Raw genomic sequence first — 25,726 nt, 5'->3', positions numbered from 1 at the left:
TACGCGTTTCGGCGGCGTGCCGTAATCACTAAATAAGAAAAAAAAAAAAAACACAAAATAAGAAAAACGTAAAAAAAAATGTGTGTGTACAAAATTAATAAGGATATAGTCCAAAATATGGAAATGGAGATGTTTTGATATACTGAGATCCAGTAGCAAACCTCTAATGAAGAAAGAGAGACAATATTGAAGTCTGTAAGGCAGAGGATAACATCTCCAAATGCAGTGGTACACTACTCACCCTTTGCAGAACTATAACTAAGCTCTTAGATCTCAGAAAGAATATCAAGCCTGACTTCTCCGTCTCCATATTTTGGACTATATCCATATTGATTTTGAACACATACATGTATCTTTTTTGTACGTAATTGTATTTGAGTTCACTGAAGATATTTACGGTATACGGATTTTATGATATACTGTGTATACATATAGATGTATGCTTGTGTTTGTTCCCTTGTAATTGTAGCTGTGTTTGGAGCTGAGAGGATGTAGGTATAGTTGTATCAGTTTAGTGCTCAGGGGAGACCTATACATGGATACTTTGCAAATAACTAATACATATGTGTACTCAGTGGTGTTATGTGTGTGTATGGGCTCTTTCTATTTTGGTGGCTGATGTTAGAGGCATTCCCTGTTTAGTGGGATTACATATGTATATGGGTTCATTTCTGATTAGTCTCTAAGAAATGAGTGGGCTTGTTTTTCATCAAGAGTATTTATGTTAGAGGTGGGGCACGTAGATGACTTTCAGATCTTGGATTATAATGGGTAATAAAGGTTAAGTTGTATATACTCTTCACTGTTTTATAAAATATAAAACTCCTCATGGAAGTGGATACATACTTATATACATGATTACTTTCTACATTGTGGTCTCAATATTTGTATCAATTTGTTTAAAGTAAAAGGACATAAAAGTCAAAATTTTAACTTTCATGATTCAGTTATTTTAAGATATGTTTAAATAACTTCTGCTATCAAATGTCCTTTGTTCTCTTGGTATCCTTTGTTAAGGGAACTAGTTTAAGATTGATGACTGCACACATCTCATGTCATTGGCTCACCAGTAGTTCATTGATGTTCTGGAGCTGACTTTAACTATGTGTTTAATCATGTTGCTGGAGTTAAAAACATAAATATATGCAAGCAACAGTGCAATGATAAAATGCACTAACAGATCCTTTTCTTTTTGCACTTTTTTTCGTCTCTTTAAATATCTGTTTTATTTTTTGAGTCTCTCTCTCTTTTTTCTGTAAGTTGATCTTAGTTTTCTATGAGCTGTGAGGTTTGTTGTGTGGTATTTTTTTACTTTTTCTGAAGCTTGTCTACAGTTTGTCTTGTTTTTGCAACATTACAGTATCTAAGCTGTTGTTAGCTGTTTAGTTTTTGTTTTTTTAATTGAAGTTTTTATTGTAGTTTAACAAATACGTACAATGTTAGACATCCGATGATCCACAAGGAAATCAATAAAACAATGATTAGTGTAGAGCAATATTAACTGCAATATAATAACATATGAATAATCTGACAAATCAACTGTCTGTTCTGTTTTCTGGTGTTTTTGTTTTCTGGTGTTTTTGTTGTCTTTGTAGCAGTATTTTGTTCTTTTGATGTTATGTCATTCATCATTCTACTGTGGTTGGTAATGATCAAATGTATTCACTAACTTTATTACTAATAGATTAAGACAATATTCTTGTTATTTAGCGCTATCACTTATTTTACAAAAGTACTTTTTATAGTGCAACTTTGGTTAATTTTTATTTAATGTTACTTAGGGTAATTAAACAAGTTAAGAAAATGATCTGGTGCAAGAGTGAAATAGTTAAAAGATGTAAATTAAAGTAACTGCTTGGTGCTTTATTATGGAGTGTACTTGTTCACATCTAGTCAATATATCACCTTCAGGTAAGATACAACTAACACACGTGAACCAAACCATAAAGAGACAGCTGAGATCTTGGAGCTGAGGTATGGGACAGCTTGTAGATCTGAGGGGAGATTGCTGGTAGAGTTTAAATTCAGAAAAAAAGAATTTTGATTGTTGAAACTGTGGGGAAAACAGCTGGGAGCTTTGTTTTGTCATGATAGAGAACTAGGGGAAATCTGAGCTTAGGTGAGAGTTGGGAGCTTAAAGTTTATGTGAAAGGAAATAAGGTTGATGCTGGATTATGTCAGATTCCTGGGGTGTTCCTTTGCCAAAATCTAACCTGTTTGCTTCATATATTAGGTATGGATGCCAGTGCCCAGGCAAGTACTCACGAACTCACCATACCCAATGATGTGAGTATGAGCTATCTTTTCTTTTTGTATTGAGATAGATGATTCTATTTTTCTTGTACTCTTGCATTTTTGATTAATAGTCAGCTTATTGGGTTTAAACTACTAGTACAAAAAAACAAACATAACACACGTTTGTAAAGTCAAAGGATCCTCATGATAATACCATTTTGTATGGGGTTTAATTACATGCTGAGTCGGTAGCACAGCATTTCTTAGCAGATTTCTGTAGACGTGGTCATTTTGTTGAGAAGCTTTATAGGAAACATTTTTAATACAGACTAAAATGACTATATTAGAAAAACGTATTTCTCACTTGTTGCTCATTTAAACCTTAAAGGGACATGAAACACAAATTTTTTCTTTCATGATTTAAAAAGAGCATAAAATTATAAACAACTTTCTAATTTACTTCTATTATCTAATTTGCTTCATTTGCTTGATATTCTTTGCTGAAAAGCATATCTAGATATGCTTAGTAGCTGCTGATTGGTAGCTGCACATAGATGACTCATGTGATTGGTTCATTGCTATTTCTTCATTAAAGTATATCTAAAGAATGAAGCAAATTAGGTAATAGAAGTAAATTGGATTGTTGTTTAAAATTGTATTTTCTATCTGAATCATGAAAGAAAATGTTTGGGTATAGTGTCCCTTTAATCCTGAAAAATAAAGAGAGTTTAGTTTACATGGACTAATACAAGCTGATCCTCTCTATCTTTATGAACTGATAGCCCAGAATTGATTTATCATTCCCTCTAATGCCAATAATGTGTCCTTTTTGTGCAGTCTCCAAAATATTCAGGTCTAAATAATTAAAAAGTCTAAAGTCAGAAATATCTATTCCTGCAATTTGCAAAAGACAGATGTTGATCTTCTGCAGATCTCTTGCAAGATTGTTGTACACTTATCATTATTCTCATAACTGTTTCCAAACACTCAGTTATAAAATAGTACCCTAAATGTGTAAATGTATTTTGGACAATCATATTCTGTGTCACAATGAAAGGGACAGTCTTCACCAGACTTTTTATTGTTTTAAAAGATAGATAATCCCTTAATTACCCATTCCCCAGTTTTGCATAGCCAACACAGTTATATTAATAGCATAATTTATGTAAGAACTTACCTGATAAATTCATTTCTTTCATATTGGCAAGAGTCCATGAGCTAGTGACGTATGGGATATACAATCCTACCAGGAGGGGCAAAGTTTCCCAAACCTCAAAATGACTATAAATACACCCCTCACCACACCCACAATTCAGTTTAACCCCTTAATGACAACTGACGTACCAGGTACGTCATGCATTAACAAGCAGTTAATGACAATGGACGTACCTGGTACGTCAGTTGTCTAACAGAGTGCTGGAAGTGATCACAATCGCTTCCAGCAGCTCTGAGGGTATTGCAGTGATGCCTCAATATGGAGGCATCCTGCAATACCCCTTTACAAGCCTCCGAAGCAGAGAGAGCCACTCTGTGGCCCTCTCTGCACCGGTAGTGATGGTGCCGTTGTCCGGGTGGGAGGGAGCGTGCGCGCGCGTGCACGTGAACATAGTGTGCGCGCACTGTGCGTGTGCACGAGGCGCGTGTGCATGAGGCGCGCGTGCACGTGTACGTGCACGCGCGCATTAGCCACACTGACACCAATGAGGGCAAAAAGCCAGGGAAAGGTAAAAATTTTTTTTTTCAAATATAAATGGATCTGGGAGGGGGAGGGGGGTGGGTTTATTGTGGGGGTATTGTGGAGGGGCTGCTACACTACAGAAAGAGTTAATTGAAAAATAAAATAAAAATACTTTGTTTTTTGGGGCCAAAGTGGGTACTGGCAGACAGCTGCCAGTACCCAAGATGGCGGTAATTAGGTAGGGGAGAGGGTTAGAGAGCTGGAGGGGGGATCAGGGAGGTTGGGGCTAAGGCAGGGGTCCATCCCAGCTAAAAGATTTTATTATTTTTATGTAAAAAAAACCCAAAAAAACTCTTATTTAGTACTGGCAGACTTTCTGCCAGTACTTAAGATGGCGGTAACAATTGTGGGGTGGGGGAGGGAAGAGAGCTGTTTGGGAGGGATCAGGGGGTGGGATGTGTAAGGTGGGAGGCTGATCTCTAAAATTAACCCTGCAAGCTCCCTAAAAGCTACCTAATTTAACCCCTTCACTGCTGGGCATAATTCACGTGTGGTGCGCAGCGGAATTTAGCTGCCTTCTAATTACCAAAAAGCAACCCCAAAGCCATATAAGTCTGTTATTTCTGAAAAAAGGGGATCCCAGAGAAGCATTTACAACCATTTGTGCCATAATTGCAGAAGCTGTTTGTAAATAATTTCAGTGGGAAACCTAAAGTTTGTGACAAAATTTGTGAAATAGTTAACTTTTTTTTTTTTTAATCGCATTTGGCGGTGAAATGGTGGCATGAAATATACCAAAATGGGCCTAGATCAATACTTTGGGTTGTCTTCTAAAAAAATATATATACATGTCAAGGGATATTCAGGTATTCCTGACAGATATCAGGGTTCCAATGTAACTAGCGCTAATTTTGAAAAAAAGTGATTTGGAAATAGCAAAGTGCTACTTGTATTTATTGCTCCATAAATTGCAAAAAAATCAAAGAATGTGTAAACATTGGGTATTTCTAAACTCAGGGCAAAATTTATAAAACTATTTAGCATGGGTGTTTTTTGGTGATTGTAGATGTGTAACAGATTTTGGGGTCAAAGTTAGAAAAAGCGTGTTTTTTTCCATTTTTTCCTCATATTTTATCTTTTTTTTTTTTAGTAAATTATAAGATATGATGAAAATAATGGTTTCTTTAGAATGTCCATTTTATGGTGAGAAAAACGGTATATAATATGTGTGGGTACAGTAAATGAGTAAGAGGAAAATTACAGCTAAACACAAACACTGCAGAAATGTAAAAATAGCCATTGTCATTAAGGGTAAGAAAATTGAAAAATGGTCCGGTCATTAAGGGGTTAACGAATAGCCAAGCAGTGGGGTGATAAAGAAAGGAGTAGAAAGCATCAACAAAAGAAATTTGAAAATAATTGTGCTTTATACAAAAAATCATAACCACCATAAAAAGGGTGGGCCTCATGGACTCTTGCCAATATGAAAGAAATGAATTTATCAGGTAAGTTCTTACATAAATTACCTTTCTTTCATGTAATTGTCAAGAGTCCATGAGCTAGTGATGTATGGGATAGAAATATCCAAGATGTGGATCTCCACTCAAGAGTCACTAGAGAGGGAGGGAATAAAATAAAAACAGCCATTTTTCGCAGAAAAAAATAATCCACAACCCAAAATAATAAGTTTATTTTCATAATTCAAAAGAAAAAAACTTAAATCAAAAGCAGAAGAATCAAACTAAAACAGCTGCCTGAAGAACTTTTCTACCAAAAACTGCTTCCGAAGAAGCAAATACATCAAAACGATAGAATTTAGTAAATGTATGCAAAGAAGACCAAGTTGCTGCTTTGCAAATCTGATCAACTGAAGCTTCATTCTTAAAAGCCCACGAAGTGAAGACTGATCTAGTAGAATGAGCTGTAATTCTCTGAGGCGGGGCCTAACCCGACTCCAAATAAGCTTGATGAATCAAAAGTTTCAACCAAGAAGCCAAGGAAAGAGCAGAAGCATTCTGACCTTTCCTAGGACTAGAAAATATAACAAATAGACTGGAAGTCTTCCTGAAATCTTTAGTAGCTTCAACATAATATTTCAAAGCTCTTACCACATCCAAAGAATGTAAGGATCTTTCCAAAGAATTCTTAGGATTAGGACATAAGGAAGGGACAACAATTTCTCTATTAATGTTGTTAGAATTCACCACCTTTAGGTAAAAATTGAAATGAAGTCAGCAAAACTGCCTTATCCTGATGAAAAATCAGAAAAGGAGACTCACAAGAAAGAGCAGATAGCTCAGAAACTCTTCTAGCAGAAGAAATGGCCAAAAGGAACAACACTTTCAAAGAAAGTAGATTAATGTCCAAAGAATGCATAGGTTCAAATGGAGGAGCCTGTAAAGCCTTCAGAACCATATTAAGACTCCAAGGAGGAGAAATTGATTTAATGACATGCTTAATATGAACTAAAGCCTGTACAAAACAGTGTATATCAGGAAGTATAGCAATCTTTCTGTGAAATAAAACAGAAAGAGCAGAGATTTGTCCTCTCAAGGAACTTGCAGACAAACCCTTATCCAAACCATCCTGAAGAAACTGTAAAATTCTAGGAATTCTAAAAGAATGCCAGGAGAATTTATGAGAAGAACACCATGAAATGTAAGTCTTCCAAACTCTATAATAAATCTTTCTAGAGACAGATTTACGAGCTTGTAGCATAGTATTAATCACTGAGTCAGAGAAACCTCTATGACTTAGTACTAAGCGTTCAATTTCCATACCTTCAAATTTAATGATTTGAGATCCTGATGGAAAAATGGACCTTGAGATAGTAGGTCTGGCCGTAACGGAAGTGGCCAAGGCGGGCAAATGGACATCTGAACCATATCCGCATACCAAAACCTGTGTGGCCATGCAGGAGCCACCAGCAACACAAATGATTGTTCCATGATGATTTTGGAGATCACTCTTGGAAGGAGAACTAGAGGCGGGAAAATGTAAGCAGGATGATAACACCAAGGAAGTGTCAGCGCATCCACTGCTTCCGCCTGAACATCCCTGGACCTGGACAGGTATCTGGGAAGTTTCTTGTTTAGATGAGAGGCGATGAGATCTATCTCTGGAAGACCCCACATCTGAACAATCTGAGAAAATACATCTGGATAGAGAGACCACTCCCCTGGATGTAAAGTCTGGCGGCTGAGATAATCCACCTCCCAATTGTCTATACCTGGGATATGTACCGCAGAGATTAGACAGGAGCTGGATTCCACCCAAGCAAGTATCCGAGATACTTCTTTCATATCTTGGGGACTGTGAGTCCCACCCTGATGATTGACATATGCCACTGTTGTGATATTGTCTGTCTGAAAACAAATGAACGGTTCTCTCTTTAACAGAGGCCAAAACTGAAGAGCTCTGAGAATTGCACGGAGTTCTAAAATATTTATTGGTAATCTTGCCTCTTGAGATTTCCAAACCCCTTGTGCTGTCAGAGATCCCCAAACAGCTCCCCAACCTGAAAGACTTGCATCTGTTGTGATCACAGTCCAGGTTGGCTGAACAAAAGAAGCCTCTTGAACTAAACGATGGTGATCTGTCCACCATGTCAGAGAGTGTCGTACATTGGGATTTAAGGATATTAATTGTGATATCTTTGTATAATCCCTGCACCATTGGTTCAGCATACAAAGCTGTAGAGGCCTCATGTGAAAATGAGCAAAGGGGATCGCGTCTGATGCTGCAGTCATGAGACCTAAAACTTCCATGCACATAGCGACTGAAGGGAATGACTGAGACTGAAGGTGCCGGCAGGCTGCAACCAATTTAAAACGTCTCTTGTCTGTTAGAGACAGAGTCATGGACACTGAATCTATCTGGAAGCCTAAAAAGGTGACCCTTGTCTGAAGAATCAAGAAACTTTTTCGTAAATTGATCCTCCAACCATGTTTCCGAAGAAACAACACTAGTTGATTCGTGTGAGATTCTGCAGTACGTAAAGACTGAGCTAGTACCAAGATATCATCCAAATAAGGAAACACCGCAATACCCTGTTCTCTGATTACAGAAAGTAGGGCACCCAGAACCTTTGAAAAGATTCTTGGAGCTGTCGCTAGGCCAAATGGAAGAGCAACAAATTGGTAATGCATGTTTAGAAAAGAGAATCTCAGAAACTGATAATGTTCTGGATGAATCGGAATATGAAGGTATGCATCCTGCAAGTCTATTGTGGACACATAATGTCCTCGCTGAACAAAAGGCAGAATAGTCCTTATAGTCACCATCTTGAAAGTTTATACTCTTACATAACGATTCAAAATTTTCAGATCCAGAACTGGTCTGAATAAATTTTCCTTTTTTGGGACAATGAATAGATTTGAATAAAACCCCAAACCTTGTTCCTGAAGAGGAACTGGCATGATTACCCCTGAAGACTCCAGGTCTGAAACTCACTTCAGGAAAGCCTGAGCTTTTACTGGATTTGCTGGGATACGTAAGAGAAAAAATCTTCTCACAGGAGGTCTTACTCTGAATCCTATTCAATACCCTTGAGAGACAATGCTCTGAATCCATTGATTTTGGACAGATTTTATCCAAATATCCTTGAAAAACCTTAATCTGACCCCTACCAGCTGAGCTGGAATGAGGGCCGCACCTTCATGCGGACTTAGGGGCTGACTTTGGTTTCCTAAATGGCTTGGATTTATTCCAATTTGAGGAAGGCTTCCAATTGGAAGCAGATAAGCTTACATTTCTGCTTTTTCAAATAAAGATACCAAGAGAACGAATAAATATTGATAATGGGAGAAAATTAGAAAGTTGCTTAAAATTGCATTCTCTATCTGAATCAGGAAATAAAAAATTTGGATTCAGTATCCCTTTAAGTGCACCTACACTCATTATATATTGCTTTTTAGAGGACAAATAGGGCTTTCTTTTAACATCAAAAATTTATATATAAACTTTAATTTTATATGAATAAAATCTAAATAAGTGTGAGAAATTATGAAATTATTGTGGATATCATAATCCTAATAGATTTTACAACAATACCCCATGTAAATATATTTTGGGGTTTTGGTAAGTAACAGGGCCAAACATGGTGCCTGCCCATTTACATGGAAATTTGGCACATTCACTTTATAGGCCTATGTCCCCTTTGAGACATTATGGCAGCCCAGGAATGAAAATTACCCCATCATGTAGACAACCCAGGATATTTCAAAATGGCTATGTCTAGTCTTTTTTTTTTTTTTAGCCACTTAGTCACAACACCTGGCCAAATTTACTGGTTACATTTTTTTTATTATTATTTTTCACACAAACACAGCACTTTGGCTGTTTCTATCATTATCCTTATTTGTTTTACTGCTGGGGGGAGGATTGAGTTTTTGTTCCTTATTCTGATGAAAGGAACGAAAATGGTTAGAAGCCTTAGATTTACCCTTAGGTTTTTTATCCTGAGACAGAAAAACTCCCTTTCCCCCAGTGACAGTTGAAATAATAGAATCCAACTGAGAACCAAATAAATTATTACCTTGGAAAGAAAGAGATAGTAATCTAGATTTAGATGTCATATCAGCATTCCAAGATTTAAGCCACAAAGGTTTTCTAGCTAATATAGCTAAAGACATGGATCTAACATAAATTTTGATAATATCAAAAATGGCATCACAAATAAAATGATTGGCATATTGCAGTAAGCGAATAATGCTAGATAAGTCAGAATCCAATTCCTGTTGCGCTAAATTCTCCAACCAGAAAGTTGATGCAGCCGCAACATCAGCCAAAAAAATTGCAGGTCTGAGAAGATGACCTGAATATAAATAGGCCTTCCTTAGATAAGATTCAAGCTTCCTATCTAAAGGATCCTTAAAGGAAGTACTATCTTCCATAGGAATAGTGGTTTAGAAATAGCCCCATCAACTTTGGGGATTTTTTCCCAAAACTCTATAGTTTATATAGCTGGTACCTGGCTTATTCCATTCCTTAGAAATCATACCAGAAATAGCCTCAGGAATAGGAAAAACCCCTGGAGAAACCACAGGAGGTTTAAAAACAGCATTTAAACGTTTATTAGACTGAACATCAAGAGGACTGGTTACCTCAATATCCAAAGTAATTAACACTTCCTTTAATAAAGAACGCATATACTCTATTTTAATTAAATAAGTAGATTTGTCAGTGTCAATGTTTGGGGAATTATTATGTTGTTGGTCATTTGAAATTTCATCATCTAAATGAGAATTTTTAAAAGACCTTTTACGTTTATTAGAAGGTGGAAATGCAGACAAAGCCTTCAGGATAGAATCAGAAACAAATTCTTTATAATTTACAGGTATATCATGCACATTAGAAGTTGAAGGAACTGCAACTGGCAATGTACTATTACTGATAGATACACTATCTACATGTAAAAGTTTATCATGACAACTATTACAAATGACATTCAGCGAAATAATTTCTACAATTTTACAACAAATGCACTTAGCTTTGGTAGAATCAATGTCAGGCAGCAATGTTCCAGCAGAAACTTTTGAGGCAGGATTAGATTGAGACATCTTGCAAAATGTAAGAGAAAAAACAACATATAAAGCAAAATTATCAATTTTCTTATATGACAGTTTCAGGAATGGGAAAAAATGCAAATAGCATAGCCCTCTGATAGAGAAAAAGGCAAGAGGCAAACATCAATGGGGTATTGAAATAATGAAAAACAACGTAACAAACTTTTTTGGCACCAAAAATAACCGGAAATGACACACTTGCGTCACTAATGACGCAACCGTGTGAAAGGTTTTGGCATCAAGTATGATGCCGGAAATTACGAAGTTGCATCATAGACGTATTTTTCCGTGCCAAAAATATTTTCGTGCCAAGAATGACGCAATAAAGTTTAGCATTTGACGCACCCGCGGGCCTAATACCACCCGCAATTTGCAAGAAGTAGTCAATTGAAATAAAGACTAAACCCCAGGTAAGAAATAAATTTCTTAAAAAAATGTTTATATTCCCCAAAAATGAAACTGACAGTCTGCAGAAGGAAATACATGAACCTGACTCATGCCAAATATAAGTACAATACATATATTTAGAACTTTATATAAATACATAAAGTGCCAAACCATAGCTGAGGTGTCTTAAGTAATAAAAAACATACTTACCAAAAGACACCCATCCCCATATAGCAGATAGCCAAACCAGTACTAAAACAGTTATCAGTAGAGGTAATGGTAAATTGAGAGTATATCGTCGATCTGAAAAGGGAGGTAGGAGATGAATCTCTACGACCGATAACAGAGAACCTATGAAATAGACCCCCATTAAGGAAATCATCATATTCGTAAGTGATACTCTTTTCACGTCCCTCTGACATTCGCTGTACTCTGAGAGGAATCGGGCTTCAACAATGCTGAGAAGCGCATATCAACGTAGAAATCTTAGCACAAACTTACTTCACCACCTCCATAGGAGGCAAAGTTATTAAAACTGAATTGTGGGTTTGGTGAGGGGTGTATTTATAGGCATTTTGAGGTTTGGGAAACTTTGACCCTCCTGGTAGGATTGTATATCCCATACGTCACTAGCTCATGGACTCTTGCCAATTACATGAAAGAAATACTTTTTACCTCTGTGATTACCTTGTATCTAAGCATCTTCTGACAGCCAAATCAGAAATATATCAGAGCGCCAAATAACAATGGCAGGGTCTAGATGAAACCATATGTTCAGAAAATTTTATTCATACAAATATAATACATAAAACATGAATTTGGTACCTAAAATGGCAGATAAAACAAATAAAAACAAATAATGAAGGATCCAAGATTTCACAATGAATAAAAAGCCCAATTTCTTGGGTAATTCACAATGTTGTTCAACAGTGGCAGATTAAAAACATAAAATTGTGTAATTGTCTTGCTGATGTTAAGTCTGGGAAAAAATATATATTGTGGACCTAAGGAGGTGAGATAGCAGTGGTCCTACTAATTGTGGTATAAGGTGTCAGTTGATACTTGTATCAAAGTGATTTAACAAGGTGTCTTTTAAATAGTTATTTGTGTGATCAGAGAGTTAGCTAATGATCTCCATAAATTGAACCTTATGTCAAAGTGATTGATTGGTGTGGCTTTCCAATTAATAATTTATATGAACAAATAATTTAACTAGTGGCCTCCATGAAGGGTGATAATACAATATAAATAAGCTTAGTGAGATGAAAAATGCAGATGATTTGATGTAAAAAACTTCTGTGTGTCAAAAATAAAAAAAATGGCAATAGTGAAAAGACATCACAAAATAACGATAAGCAAAGAACAGTGTGTGCACACAAAAACTTGAATAGTGCAGATTGTATAAACAATCTGTCTAGATAAACAATGGACAGTCAGAATGCAGTCTTCACAATTGTGCAAATACAAACCAAATATCAAATCTTTATAAAAAATGTTCCATAGTGGAAAACTTCCAAGTGCAAAAAAGGAAACGAAAAAACTTAGTCCTGAATAAGTGTGAACAATCACACAACAAATAGTGAATGTCAGATTGTGATAATATGTGTAGTGGTTTTCTCCCAATGTTAGGTGCAATATGTCTTCTATGCAGTAGCCCAAACGATAATTTCAACTTGCTGCAGAGATAATTCCTTCTGCCAAAAAGAAATCAATAATAGTGTAGATAGTTTAAAATAAGTAATATTACCAGAGTATCACTCACCAGTCGACGCGTTTCGGTCATACACTGACCTTTATCAAGACTGGTTTTACATTACAATGAAGCTCTTTAAATACCCTGTTTAGTAATTACCTTTTTTCTTTTTTTCGTAATACCGGAAGTGAGTTTTTCAACTTCCGGTTTCGCGTTAGGCTAATATATCTATAAAGTTTATTTAATTCTTCTCAATTTTATTTATAGAGCAAGTTTTACTATTTAATTCATGTCTGTAACATGAGGCTTTTATATTCTGAGACACTTTTTGCGCAATTTTTGCGCGAAGTCTTGGCTTTTACTTCCGTTTTTCTATTGGTAGCCTCATTTCTTATACATACCTTCCTGATTGGCTAGATCAGGGGTGTGTTATAAATGGCCCACATCATTGGCCATAGGTAGTATTATGTGTGTCAGGAACGGATATACCATTAGTGGAATTCCCTGTATTTACAGGTTAGCTTTTCTGTTTTTTCTGCGTTCCTATTGGATGGTAGCAAGCCTATCCACATCCATTACTGATTGGTTAGATTTAGGGGTGTGTCGTGACTTGAAGAATACTATTGGTCCCTATACGAGTGTAAAGAGATATGTAGTGGTGTGTTCTCAAATGATAATATATACCGAGGTGTACTCAAGATATATACATATATGATAAAAAATATATACACAGAGGTGCAATGGGGATATACATAATAAAACCTTTACATCACGTAAATGTATAAGTCTAAAAAGAATGCGATAGTCATCTAAGGAGATAGAGCAACCCTATTCATTTTCTTAGTACTTATAATGAGTAAATAGTGTATTTCAACCATATGGCTCATCTGTCACCTTTAATATTTCAAAATTGCGAAGTTTAACCAGGCTATCTTTAAGAAACATATTCTATGATTGATTGTTTACACGGTAAATACCAAATGTTTCTGATTTTTCACCATTAGAAATAAATATTGGAGGACCCAAATATTTCTGATTTTTCAACATTATAATTAAATGTCAGAGAACCCAAAACGAGATATGTCTATATTCCTGTATATCATACAAGCTTGATGTATCGTCTATGCTGTTTATAAATCAGTCATAATCTTTTATAAAACTTGAGTGATCTTGCAGCTCTTATAAATTTAAATATCTATTTTGACTTGGAGATGGAATGAGACCAAATTATATCGATGGGTAAAAAATATATAATAGTGTGTTTTTGTAGGAAGGGTAATTGTCACCTTAAAATATCAGAAGAGATTTTTTCTTTCTTTTTCTTTCAGTTTATACTAAATTAGATCAAAGGGCTACCGTTATACTTCAACTAAATGCTAAGGATTAATTAGAATTTCTCAAAGGTAGCTTTATCTTGATTGGTAAATTAAGGATATAAAGGAAGCTTATATTGTTAATCGTCCTATATGGGATTGCATTTGTTGATATGATAGACTGTTGTAAATTAGGACTTTGTATACTCATTTTAAAAGAAGGGGCTTATATTGTTAGCCTTCCTAGTAGGATTACATTGAGTGATATATCGACTTATTAAATTGAAAACTATTCATGTTCATTTTTAATTATAGTCGTCAAGTTGTTAAACCATATGTTAATCTGACTAAGGCTCTGCCCTCCAAAGGAGGGACTGTGCTCACCAATAATATGGGACAGTTTAGACAACTATTGGAATATTAGTCTGGACAGAGATGGAGATTGTACACATTAGATAAAAAGAGAGATCCAAAGAGAGAGATTTACACACCAGTTCCTATTTTTTATTCCATTGTTCTGATTTTCACTTTATCTGGTTGTGATCATATATAGTTGTTTCATCAGGTCAAGGTAAGACAACTTGGAGAAATGTTCATGATTCTTTTATTCATTCACTTAGATTTGAAGGCGGAGTATATTCTATTATCTTAATTCTTTCCATCAATACATACAGAATCTTCTGTTTTTTTCAAGAGAAATAGAGTTAGGTAGTTTCACCGGGTCATCAACAAATATATCACAAACCTCGCTTTCCCTATTTTTACATCTGAGCAAGACAATCTGATGACCTGGTGAAACTACCTAACTCTATTTCTCTTGAAAAAAACTGAAGATTCTGTATGTATTGATGGACAGAATAAAGATAATAGAATATACTCCGCCTTCAAATCTATCTAAGTGAATGAATAAAAGAATCATGAACATTTCTCCAAGTTGTCTTACCTTGACCTGATCAAACAACTATATATGATCACAACCAGATAAAGTGAATATCAGAACAATGGAATAAAAAATAGGAACTGGTGTGTAAATCTCTCTCTTTGGATCTCTCTTTTTATCTAATGTGTACAATCTCCATCTCTGTCCAGACTAATATTCCAATAGATGTCTAAACTGTCCCATATTATTGGTGAGCACAGTCCCTCCTTTGGAGGGCAGAGCCTTAGTCAGATTAACATATGGTTTAACAACTTGACGACTATAATTAAAAATGAACATGAATAGTTTTCAATTTAATAAGTCGATATATCACTCAATGTAATCCTACTAGGAAGGCTAACAATATAAGCCCCTTTTAATTTACAACAGTCTATCATATCAACAAATGCAATCCCATATAGGACGATTAACAATATAAGCTTCCTTTATATCCTTAATTTACCAATCAAGATAAAGCTACCTTTGAGAAATTCTAATTAATCCTTAGCATTTAGTTGAAGTATAACGGTAGCCCTTTGATCTAATTTAGTATAAACTGAAAGAAAAAGAAAGAAAAAATCTCTTCTGATATTTTAAGGTGACAATTACCCTTCCTACAAATACACACTATTATATATTTTTTACTCATCGATATAATTTGGTCTCATTCCATCTCCAAGTCAAAATAGATATTTAAATTTATAAGAGCTGCAAGATCACTCAAGTTTTATAAAAGATTATGACTGATTTATAAACAGCATAGACGATACATCAAGCTTGTATGATATACAGGAATATAGACATATCTCGTTTTGGGTTCTCTGACATTTAATTATAATGTTGAAAAATCAGAAATATTTGGGTCCTCCAATATTTATTTCTATTGGTGAAAAATCAGAAACATTTGGTATTTACCGTGTAAACAATCAATCATAGAATATGTTTCTTAAAGATAGCCTGGTTAAACTTCGCAATTTTGAAATATTAAAGGTGACAGGTGAGCCATATGGTTGAAATACACTATTTACTCGTTATAAGTACTAAGAAAATGAATAGGGTTGCTCTATCTCCTTAGATGACTATCGCATTCTTTTTAGACTTATACATTTACGTGATGTAAAGGTTTTATTATGTATATCCCCATTGCACCTCTGTGTATATATTTTTTATCATATATGTATATATCTTGAGTACACCTCGGTATATATTATCATTTGAGAACACACCACTACATATCTCTTTACACTCGTATAGGGACCAATAGTATTCTTCAAGTCACGACACACCCCTAAATCTAACCAATCAGTAATGGATGTGGATAGGCTTGCTACCATCCAATAGGAACGCAGAAAAAACAGAATTTATGCTTACCTGATAAATTACTTTCTCCAACGATGTGTCCGGTCCACGGCGTCATCCTTACTTGTGGGATATTCTCTTCCCCAACAGGAAATGGCAAAGAGTCCCAGCAAAGCTGGTCACATGATCCCTCCTAGGCTCCGCCCACCCCAGTCATTCGACCGACGGACAGGAGGAAATATATATAGGAGAAACCATATGATACCGTGGTGACTGTAGTTAGAGAAAATAATTCATCAGACCTGATTAAAAAAACAGGGCGGGCCGTGGACCGGACACACCGTTGGAGAAAGTAATTTATCAGGTAAGCATAAATTCTGTTTTCTCCAACATTGGTGTGTCCGGTCCACGGCATCATCCTTACTTGTGGGAACCAATACCAAAGCTTTAGGACACGGATGAAGGGAGGGAGCAAATCAGGTCACCTAAATGGAAGGCACCACGGCTTGCAAAACCTTTCTCCCAAAAATAGCCTCCGAAGAAGCAAAAGTATCAAATTTGTAAAATTTGGCAAAAGTGTGCAGTGAAGACCAAGTCGCTGCCTTACATATCTGGTCAACAGAAGCCTCGTTCTTGAAGGCCCATGTGGAAGCCACAGCCCTAGTGGAGTGAGCTGTGATTCTTTCAGGAGGCTGCCGTCCGGCAGTCTCATAAGCCAATCGGATAATGCTTTTAAGCCAAAAGGAAAGAGAGGTAGAAGTCGCTTTTTGACCTCTCCTTTTACCAGAATAAACAACAAACAAGGAAGATGTTTGTCTGAAATCTTTAGTAGCCTCTAAATAGAATTTTAGAGCACGGACTACGTCCAAATTGTGTAACAAACGTTCCTTCTTTGAAACTGGATTCGGACACAAAGAAGGTACAACTATCTCCTGGTTAATATTTTTGTTGGAAACAACTTTCGGAAGAAAACCAGGCTTAGTACGCAAAACCACCTTATCTGCATGGAACACCAGATAGGGCGGAGAACACTGCAGAGCAGATAACTCTGAAACTCTTCTAGCAGAAGAAATTGCAACCAAAAACAAAACTTTCCAAGATAATAACTTAATATCTACGGAATGTAAGGGTTCAAACGGAACCCCTTGAAGAACTGAAAGAACTAGATTTAGACTCCAGGGAGGAGTCAAAGGTCTGTAAACAGGCTTGATCCTAACCAGAGCCTGAACAAATGCTTGAACATCTGGCACAGCTGCCAGTCTTTTGTGAAGTAAAACAGATAAAGCAGAGATCTGTCCCTTCAGAGAACTTGCAGATAATCCTTTCTCCAAACCTTCTTGTAGAAAGGATAGAATCTTAGGAATTTTTATCTTGTTCCATGGGAATCCTTTAGATTCACACCAACAGATATATTTTTTCCCTATTTTATGGTAAATTTTTCTAGTTACAGGCTTTCTAGCCTGAATCAGAGTATCTATTACAGAATCTGAAAACCCACGCTTTGATAAAATCAAGCGTTCAATCTCCAAGCCGTCAGTTGGAGGGAAACCAGATTCAGATGTTCGAAAGGACCCTGAACAAGAAGGTCCTGCCTCAAAGGTAGCTTCCATGGTGGAGCCGATGACATATTCACCAGGTCTGCATACCAAGTCCTGCATGGCCACGCAGGAGCTATCAAGATCACCGAGGCCCTCTCTTGATTGATCCTGGCTACCAGCCTGGGGATGAGAGGAAATGGTGGGAATACATAAGCTAGGTTGAAGGTCCAAGGTGCTACTAGTGCATCTACTAGGGTTGCCTTGGGATCCCTGGATCTGGACCCGTAGCAAGGAACCTTGAAGTTCTGACGAGACGCCATCAGATCCATGTCTGGAATGCCCCATAATTGAGTTATTTGGGCAAAGATTTCCGGATGGAGTTCCCACTCCCCCGGATGGAATGTCTGACGACTCAGAAAATCCGCTTCCCAATTTTCCACTCCTGGGATGTGGATCGCAGACAAGTGGCAGGAGTGATCCTCCGCCCATTGAATTATCTTGGTCACTTCTTTCATCGCCAGGGAAGTCCTTGTTCCCCCCTGATGATTGATATATGCAACGGTCGTCATGTTGTCTGACTGAAACCTTATGAATTTGGCCTTTGCTAGTTGAGGCCAAGCTTTGAGAGCATTGAATATCGCTCTCAATTCCAGAATGTTTATCGGGAGAAGAGACTCTTCCTGAGACCATAGACCCTGAGCTTTCAGGGATTCCCAGACCGCGCCCCAGCCCACTAGGCTGGCGTCGGTCGTGACAATGACCCACTCTGGTCTGCGGAAGCTGATTCCCTGTGACAGATTGTCCAGGGTCAGCCACCAACGGAGTGAATCTCTGGTCTTTTGATCTACTTGAATCGTCGGAGACAAGTCTGTATAATCCCCATTCCACTGTCTGAGCATGCACAGTTGTAATGGTCTTAGATGAATTCGTGCAAAAGGAACTATGTCCATTGTTGCAACCATCAATCCTATTACTTCCATGCACTGCGCTATGGAAGGACGAGGAACAGAATGAAGTACTTGACAAGAGCTTAGAAGTTTTGATTTTCTGACCTCTGTCAGAAAAATCCTCATTTCTAAGGAATCTATTATTGTTCCCAAGAAGGGAACTCTTGTTGACGGGGACAGAGAACTTTTTTCTTTGTTCACCTTCCATCCGTGAGATCTGAGAAAGGCTAGGACGATGTCCGTATGAGCCTTTGCTTTTGACAGGGACGACGCTTGAATCAGGATGTCGTCCAAGTAAGGTACTACTGCAATTCCCCTTGGTCTTAGAACCGCTAGAAGGGACCCTAGTACCTTTGTGAAAATCCTTGGAGCAGTGGCTAATCCAAATGGAAGTGCCATAAACTGGTAATGCTTGTCCAGAAAAGCGAACCTTAGGAACTGATGATGTTCCTTGTGGATAGGAATATGTAGGTACGCATCCTTTAAATCCACGGTAGTCATAAATTGATTTTCCTGGATAGTAGGTAGGATCGTTCGAATAGTTTCCATTTTGAACGATGGTACCCTGAGAAATTTGTTTAGGATCTTTAGATCCAAAATTGGTCTGAATGTTCCCTCTTTTTTGGGAACTATGAACAGATTGGAATAAAATCCCATTCCTTGTTCTCTTATTGGAACTGGATGTATCACTCCCATCTTTAACAGGTCTTCTACACAATGTAAGAATGCCTGTCTCTTTATTTGGTTTGAAGATAATTGAGACCTGTGGAACCTTCCCCTTGGGGGTAGTTCCTTGAATTCCAGGAGATAACCTTGAGAAACTATTTCTAGCGCCCAAGGATCCTGAACATCTCTTGCCCAAGCCTGAGCAAAGAGAGAAAGTCTGCCCCCCACTAGATCCGGTCCCGGATCGAGGGCTATCCCTTCATGCTGTTTTGGTAGCAGTGGTAGGCTTCTTGGCCTGCTTACCCTTGTTCCAGCCTTGCATTGGTTTCCAGGCTGGTTTGGGTTGTGAAGTATTACCCTCTTGCTTAGAGGATACAGAATTAGAGACTGGTCCGTTTCTGCGAAAGGGACGAAAATTAGGCTTATTATTAGCCTTAAAAGACCTATCCTGTGGGAGGGCGTGGCCCTTTCCCCCAGTGATGTCTGAAATAATCTCTTTCAAATCAGGTCCAAATAATGTTTTACCTTTGAAAGGAATGTTAAGCAATTTTGTCTTGGAAGACACATCCGCTGACCAAGACTTTAGCCAAAGCACTCTGCGCGCCACGAAAGCAAACCCTGAATTTTTCGCCGCTAATCTAGCTAATTGCAAAGCGGCATCTAAAACAAAAGAGTTAGCCAATTTAAGTGCTTGAACTCTGTCCATAACCTCCTCATACGAAGATTCTTTACTGAGCGATTTTTCTAGTTCCTCGAACCAGAAACACGCTGCCGTAGTGACAGGAACAATGCATGAAATTGGTTGTAGAAGGTAACCTTGCTGTACAAAAATCTTTTTAAGCAAACCCTCTAATTTCTTATCCATAGGATCTTAGAAAGCACAACTATCTTCGATAGGAATAGTAGTGCGTTTGTTTAGAGTAGAAACCACCCCCTCGACCTTGGGGACTGTCTGCCATAAGTCCTTTCTGGGGTCGACTATAGGAAATAATTTCTTAAATATAGGGGGGGGGAACAAAAGGTATGCCGGGCCTTTCCCACTCTTTATTTACTATGTCCGCCACCCGCTTGGGTATAGGAAAAGCGTCGGGGGCACCGGAACCTCTAGGAACTTGTCCATCTTACATAATTTCTCTGGAATGACCAAATTGTCACAATCATCCAGAGTAGATAACACCTCCTTAAGCAGTGCGCAGAGATGTTCTAATTTAAATTTAAATGTCACAACATCAGGTTCAGCTTGATGAGAAATTTTTCCTGAATCTGAAATTTCTCAATCAGACAAAACCTCCCTCATGGCCCCTTGAGATTGGTGCGAGGGTATGTCAGAACAGTTATCATCAGCGTCCTCTTGCTCTTCAGTGTTTAAAACAGAGCAATCGCGCTTTCTCTGATAAGTAGACATTTTGGATAAAAGATTTGCTATGGAGTTATCCATTACAGCCGTTAATTGTTGCATGGTAATAAGCATTGGCGCACTAGATGTACTAGGGGCCTCCTGTGTGGGCATAACTGGTGTAGACACAGTAGGGGATGATGTAGTATCATGTTTACTCCCCTCATTTGAGGAATCATCTTGGGCAATATCATTATCTGTTGCATTACTGTCCTTACTTTGTTTGGACACTATGGCACAATTATCACATAAATTTAAATGGGGAGACACATTGGCTTTCATACATATAGAACATAGCTTATCTAATGGTACAGACATGTTAAACAGGCTTAAACTTGTCAACAAAGCACAAAAAACGTTTTAAAATAAAACCGTTACTGTCACTTTAAATTTCAAACTGAAAACACTTTATTACTGAATATGTGAAAAAGTATGAAGGAATTGTTCAAAATTCACCAAAATTTCACCACAGTGTCTTAAAGCATTAAAAGTATTGCACACCAAATTTCAGAGCTTTAACCCTTAAATTAACGGAACCGGGGCTGTTTTTACATTTAACCCCTATACAGTCCCAGAATGAGGCTCTGTCTATAACTAGAAAGGCCCCCATCTGAAAAAGGTGTCCAACACAGTGCCTGCCGTTTTTCTAAACGTTCCCCAAGATTATAATACCAATAATTAGTTAGAATCTGCATAATATGCCTAGTAAAGCAATTGTTTTAGCCCAGAAAAATGTCTACCAGTTTTTAAGCCCTTTTTGAAGCCCTTTATTCTTTTATGTTTAACTAAGAAAATGGCTTACCGGTCCCCATGAGGGGAAATGACAGCCTTCCAGCATTACATGGTCTTGTTAGAAATATGGCTAGTCATACCTTAAGCAGAAAAGTCTGCTAACTGTTTCCCCCAACTGAAGTTACTTCATCTCAACAGTCCTATGTGGAAACAGCAATCGATTTTAGTTACTGCTGCTAAAATCATCTTCCTCTTACAAACAGAAATCTTCATCCTTTTCTGTTTCAGAGTAAATAGTACATACCAGCACTATTTTAAAATAACAAACACTTGATAGAAGAATAAAACTACAAAAAACTCTTAACCATCTCCGTGGAGATGTTGCCTGTGCAAGAGCAAAGAGAATGACTGGGGTGGGCGGAGCCTAGGAGGGATCATGTGACCAGCTTTGCTGGGACTCTTTGCCATTTCCTGTTGGGGAAGAGAATATCCCACAAGTAAGGATGACGCCGTGGACCGGACACACCAATGTTGGAGAAAACGGAAAAGCTAACCTGTAAATACAGGGAATTCCACTAATGGTATATCCGTTCCTGACACACATAATACTACCTATGGCCAATGATGTGGGCCATTTATAACACACCCCTGATCTAGCCAATCAAGAAGGTATGTATAAGAAATGAGGCTACCAATAGAAAAACGGGAGTAAAAGCCAAGACTTCGCGCAAAAATTGCGCAAAAAGTGTCTCAGAATATAAAAGCCTCATGTAACAGACATGAATTAAATAGTAAAACTTGCTCTATAAATAAAATTGAGAAGAATTAAATAAACTTTATAGATATATTAGCCTAACGCGAAACCGGAAGTTGAAAAACTCACTTCTGGTATTACGAAAAAAAGAAAAAAGGTGATTACTAAACAGGGTATTTAAAGACCTTCATTGTAATGTAAAACCAGTCTTGATAAAGGTCAGTGTATGACCGAAACGCGTCGACTGGTGAGTGATACTCTGGTAATATTACTTATTTTAAACTATCTACACTATTATTGATTTCTTTTTGGCAGAAGGAATTATCTCTGCAGCAAGTTGAAATTATCGTTTGGGCTACTGCATAGAAGACATATTGCACCTAACATTGGGAGAAAACCACTACACATATTATCACAATCTGACATTCACTATTTGTTGTGTGATTGTTCACACTTATTCAGGACTAAGTTTTTTCGTTTCCTTTTTTGCACTTGGAAGTTTTCCACTATGGAACATTTTTTATAAAGATTTGATATTTGGATTGTATTTGCACAATTGTGAAGACTGCATTCTGACTGTCCATTGTTTATCTAGACAGATTGTTTATACAATCTGCACTATTCAAGTTTTTGTGTGCACACACTGTTCTTTGCTTATCGTTTTTTTGTGATGTCTTTTCACTATTGCCATTTTTTTTATTTTTGACACACAGAAGTTTTTTACATCAAATCATCTGCATTTTTCATCTCACTAAGCTTATTTATATTGTATTATCACCCTTCATGGAGGACACTAGTTAAATTCTTTGTTCATATAAATTATTAATTGGAAAGCCACACCAATCAATCACTTTGACATAAGGTTCAACTTATGGAGATCATTAGCTAACTCTCTGATCACACAAATAACTATTTAAAAGACACCTTGTTAAATCACTTTGATACAAGTATCAACTGACACCTTATACCACAATTAGTAGGACCACTGCTATCTCACCTCCTTAGGTCCACAATATATATTTTTTCCCAGACTAAACATCAGCAAGACAATTACACAATTTTATGTTTTTAATCTGCCACTGTTGAACAACATTGTGAATTACCCAAGAAATTGGGCTTTTTATACATTGTGTAATCTTGGATCCTTGATTATTTGTCTTTATTTGTTTTATCTGCCATTTTAGGTACCAAATTCATGTTTTATGTATTATATTTGTATGAATAAAATTTTCTGAACATATGGTTTCATCTAGACCCTGCCATTGTTATTTGGCGCTCTGATATATTTCAGATTTTTCTGTTTTTCCATTTGCATTTGACCGCTAGGGGTCAATTTATCAGAGCCACAGGTCCCCCAAAGTAGGAGGCGCTCAGTGTACCATCATATTACATCTTCTGACAGCCCCCTGATCACATTACTTTTTATTTATTATCCAGTAACTTGGATTTTTGCCAATTAGTGCTGTGTTGTGCTGACTCTTAAATAACTCTATTGGAGTGAGCACAATGTTATCTATATGGCCCACAGGAACTAGCACTCCCCTTTTGTGAAAAGCTAATACAAAGCAAGTGATAAGAGGCAGTCTGTAGTGGCTTACAAACAGGCAGAAATGTAGAGGTTCAAATGTTATAAAGTATATAAATATAACTAAGTTGGTTGTGCAAAGCTGGGTAATGGGTAGTAAAGGTGTTATCTATCTTTTTAAACAATAACAATTTTGGTTTTGACTGTCCCTTTAAGGCCTCAAGAATAAAACAGGTGTTACATTGTCACTCTGCTTGCACTATGCAGAACATTAGATCATGCTGACAAACATAACAAAAAACTAGGGCTGTATCATTAATTTAAAACCACTCATAATGGCCTACTCTGGCAAACAAATACATGGGCTACTAGGTTTGTTTCAGTTGTCAATTGCTCCATAACATTTAGTTACCTGCAGCCTAAAGCAATTTGTATATGTTAAAAATAATGAGCAAAGACATCCGAGGCTCCCCTATATGATTTGTTCTGGCCATTTGTTCTTTTTTATTTTTAAGTTTAGAATATTCATGTGGGGCATACACCTTTCTTTTTATTTGTTGCTGAATTAGGTACAGATATTAATCCAAGGTATAGCCATGTTGGAGCTTTGAATTTCTGTAAAAAGTTTCTGGATTCTAACAGATTACTTCTACAGTCTCTCAATGTGTTTCAGCTGCTTTCCTTTTTTTCAGCTAATAGGCTGCATCATTGGCCGCCAAGGGAGCAAAATCAATGAAATTCGGCAGATGTCTGGAGCACAAATCAAAATTGGCAGTGCCATGGAGGGGTCAGCAGAACGACAGATCACCATCACCGGAAGCCCAGCTAATATAAGCCTTGCACAGTATCTGATCAATGCCAGGTGAGTAAAGCCAAATGAAAGGGACACTAAACCCAAATGTGTTCTTTCTTTCCTGATTCAGATAGATGATGCAATTTTAAGCAACTTTCTTATTTACTCCTATTATCAATTTTTCTTTGTTCTCTTGCTATCATTATTTGAAAAAGCTGGAATCTAAGCTAAGGAGCCAGCCCATTTTGGTTCAGAACCCTAGATTGTGCTTACTGATTTTTAGCCACCAATTCAGAACCAAAAATGGGTCAGCTCGTAACCTTACATTACTGCTTTTTCAAATAAAGATACAAAGAGAACGAATAAATATTGATATTGGGAGAAAATTAGAAAGTTGCTTAAAATTGCATTCTCTATCTGAATCAGGAAATAAAAAATTTGGGTTCAGTATCATTTAAGTGCACCTACACTTGTTATATATTACTTTTTAGAGGACAAATAGGGCTTTCTTTTAACATCAAAAATTTATATATAAACTTTAATTTTATATGAATAAAATCTAAATAAGTGTGAGAAATTATGAAATTATTGTGAATATCATAATCCTTATAGATTTTACAACAATATCCCATGTAAATATATTTTGGGGTTTTGGTAAGTTACAGGGCCAAACATGGTGCCTACCCATTTACATGGAAATTCGGCACATTCACTTTATAGACAGAAAAGTCAGTGTTATCCAGCAATCACGCCAATGGTGTAAGCTTCAGGGAGTAACTACCAACCTCCCATGTATCAATGAAAGAAATAAAGGATTGAAGCTCACCAATATGCCAAAAAGTAATTCACTTTATTGTAGAGACAGGCAGGGTCCAAATACCACGACGTTTCGGGGAAGTATGCCCCTTAATCATGTGATAACAACCTATACAGGTACACCTGTTTAAATAGCTTACCTGGGATTAACCCTTACAATCTTTCTAACAATACAATAATAGAGGGACAGCGCCATCTAGCGGCCCCCAAGGTGTATAATTACCTAGTGTAAAAATAAAACCAAAGACAAAAAACAGCTATGAAGCCCTAATTACAGATTCAAACTATGTCAAAAAGCTTTTTATTATTTATATAAATAATTTTTAACCCATCAAATTTAAATCACTATGTAACTATAGAAAATGGCAGAATAAATTTATCATTATATATGAACATAATAGAGAGATAGATCAGTAAAAAACTGACCAATCTATCTCTCTATTAAGCCCCCTTGGTTCCAAGGTGTCAA

The 25,726-nt window shown here is 36.9% G+C and overlaps 1 protein-coding gene across 1 annotated transcript in view; it reads left to right on the top strand.

The window, feature by feature from the left end:
• PCBP3 (poly(rC) binding protein 3) overlaps positions 1 to 24,514 on the top strand; it is a 60,555-nt gene extending 36,041 nt beyond the window's left edge. Inside the window, exons 10-11 of the mRNA XM_053691044.1 lie at positions 2,234 to 2,286; positions 24,341 to 24,514. Coding sequence (XP_053547019.1) covers positions 2,234 to 2,286; positions 24,341 to 24,514 — 227 coding nt within the window. The remainder of the gene's footprint in view (positions 1 to 2,233; positions 2,287 to 24,340) is intronic.
• Positions 24,515 to 25,726: the final 1,212 nt, after the last annotated feature.

Source organism: Bombina bombina, chromosome 1 (assembly GCF_027579735.1).
Source record: "Bombina bombina isolate aBomBom1 chromosome 1, aBomBom1.pri, whole genome shotgun sequence".
Taxonomy (NCBI): domain Eukaryota; kingdom Metazoa; phylum Chordata; class Amphibia; order Anura; family Bombinatoridae; genus Bombina; species Bombina bombina.
This window is presented reverse-complemented; position numbering and strand designations above follow the sequence as displayed.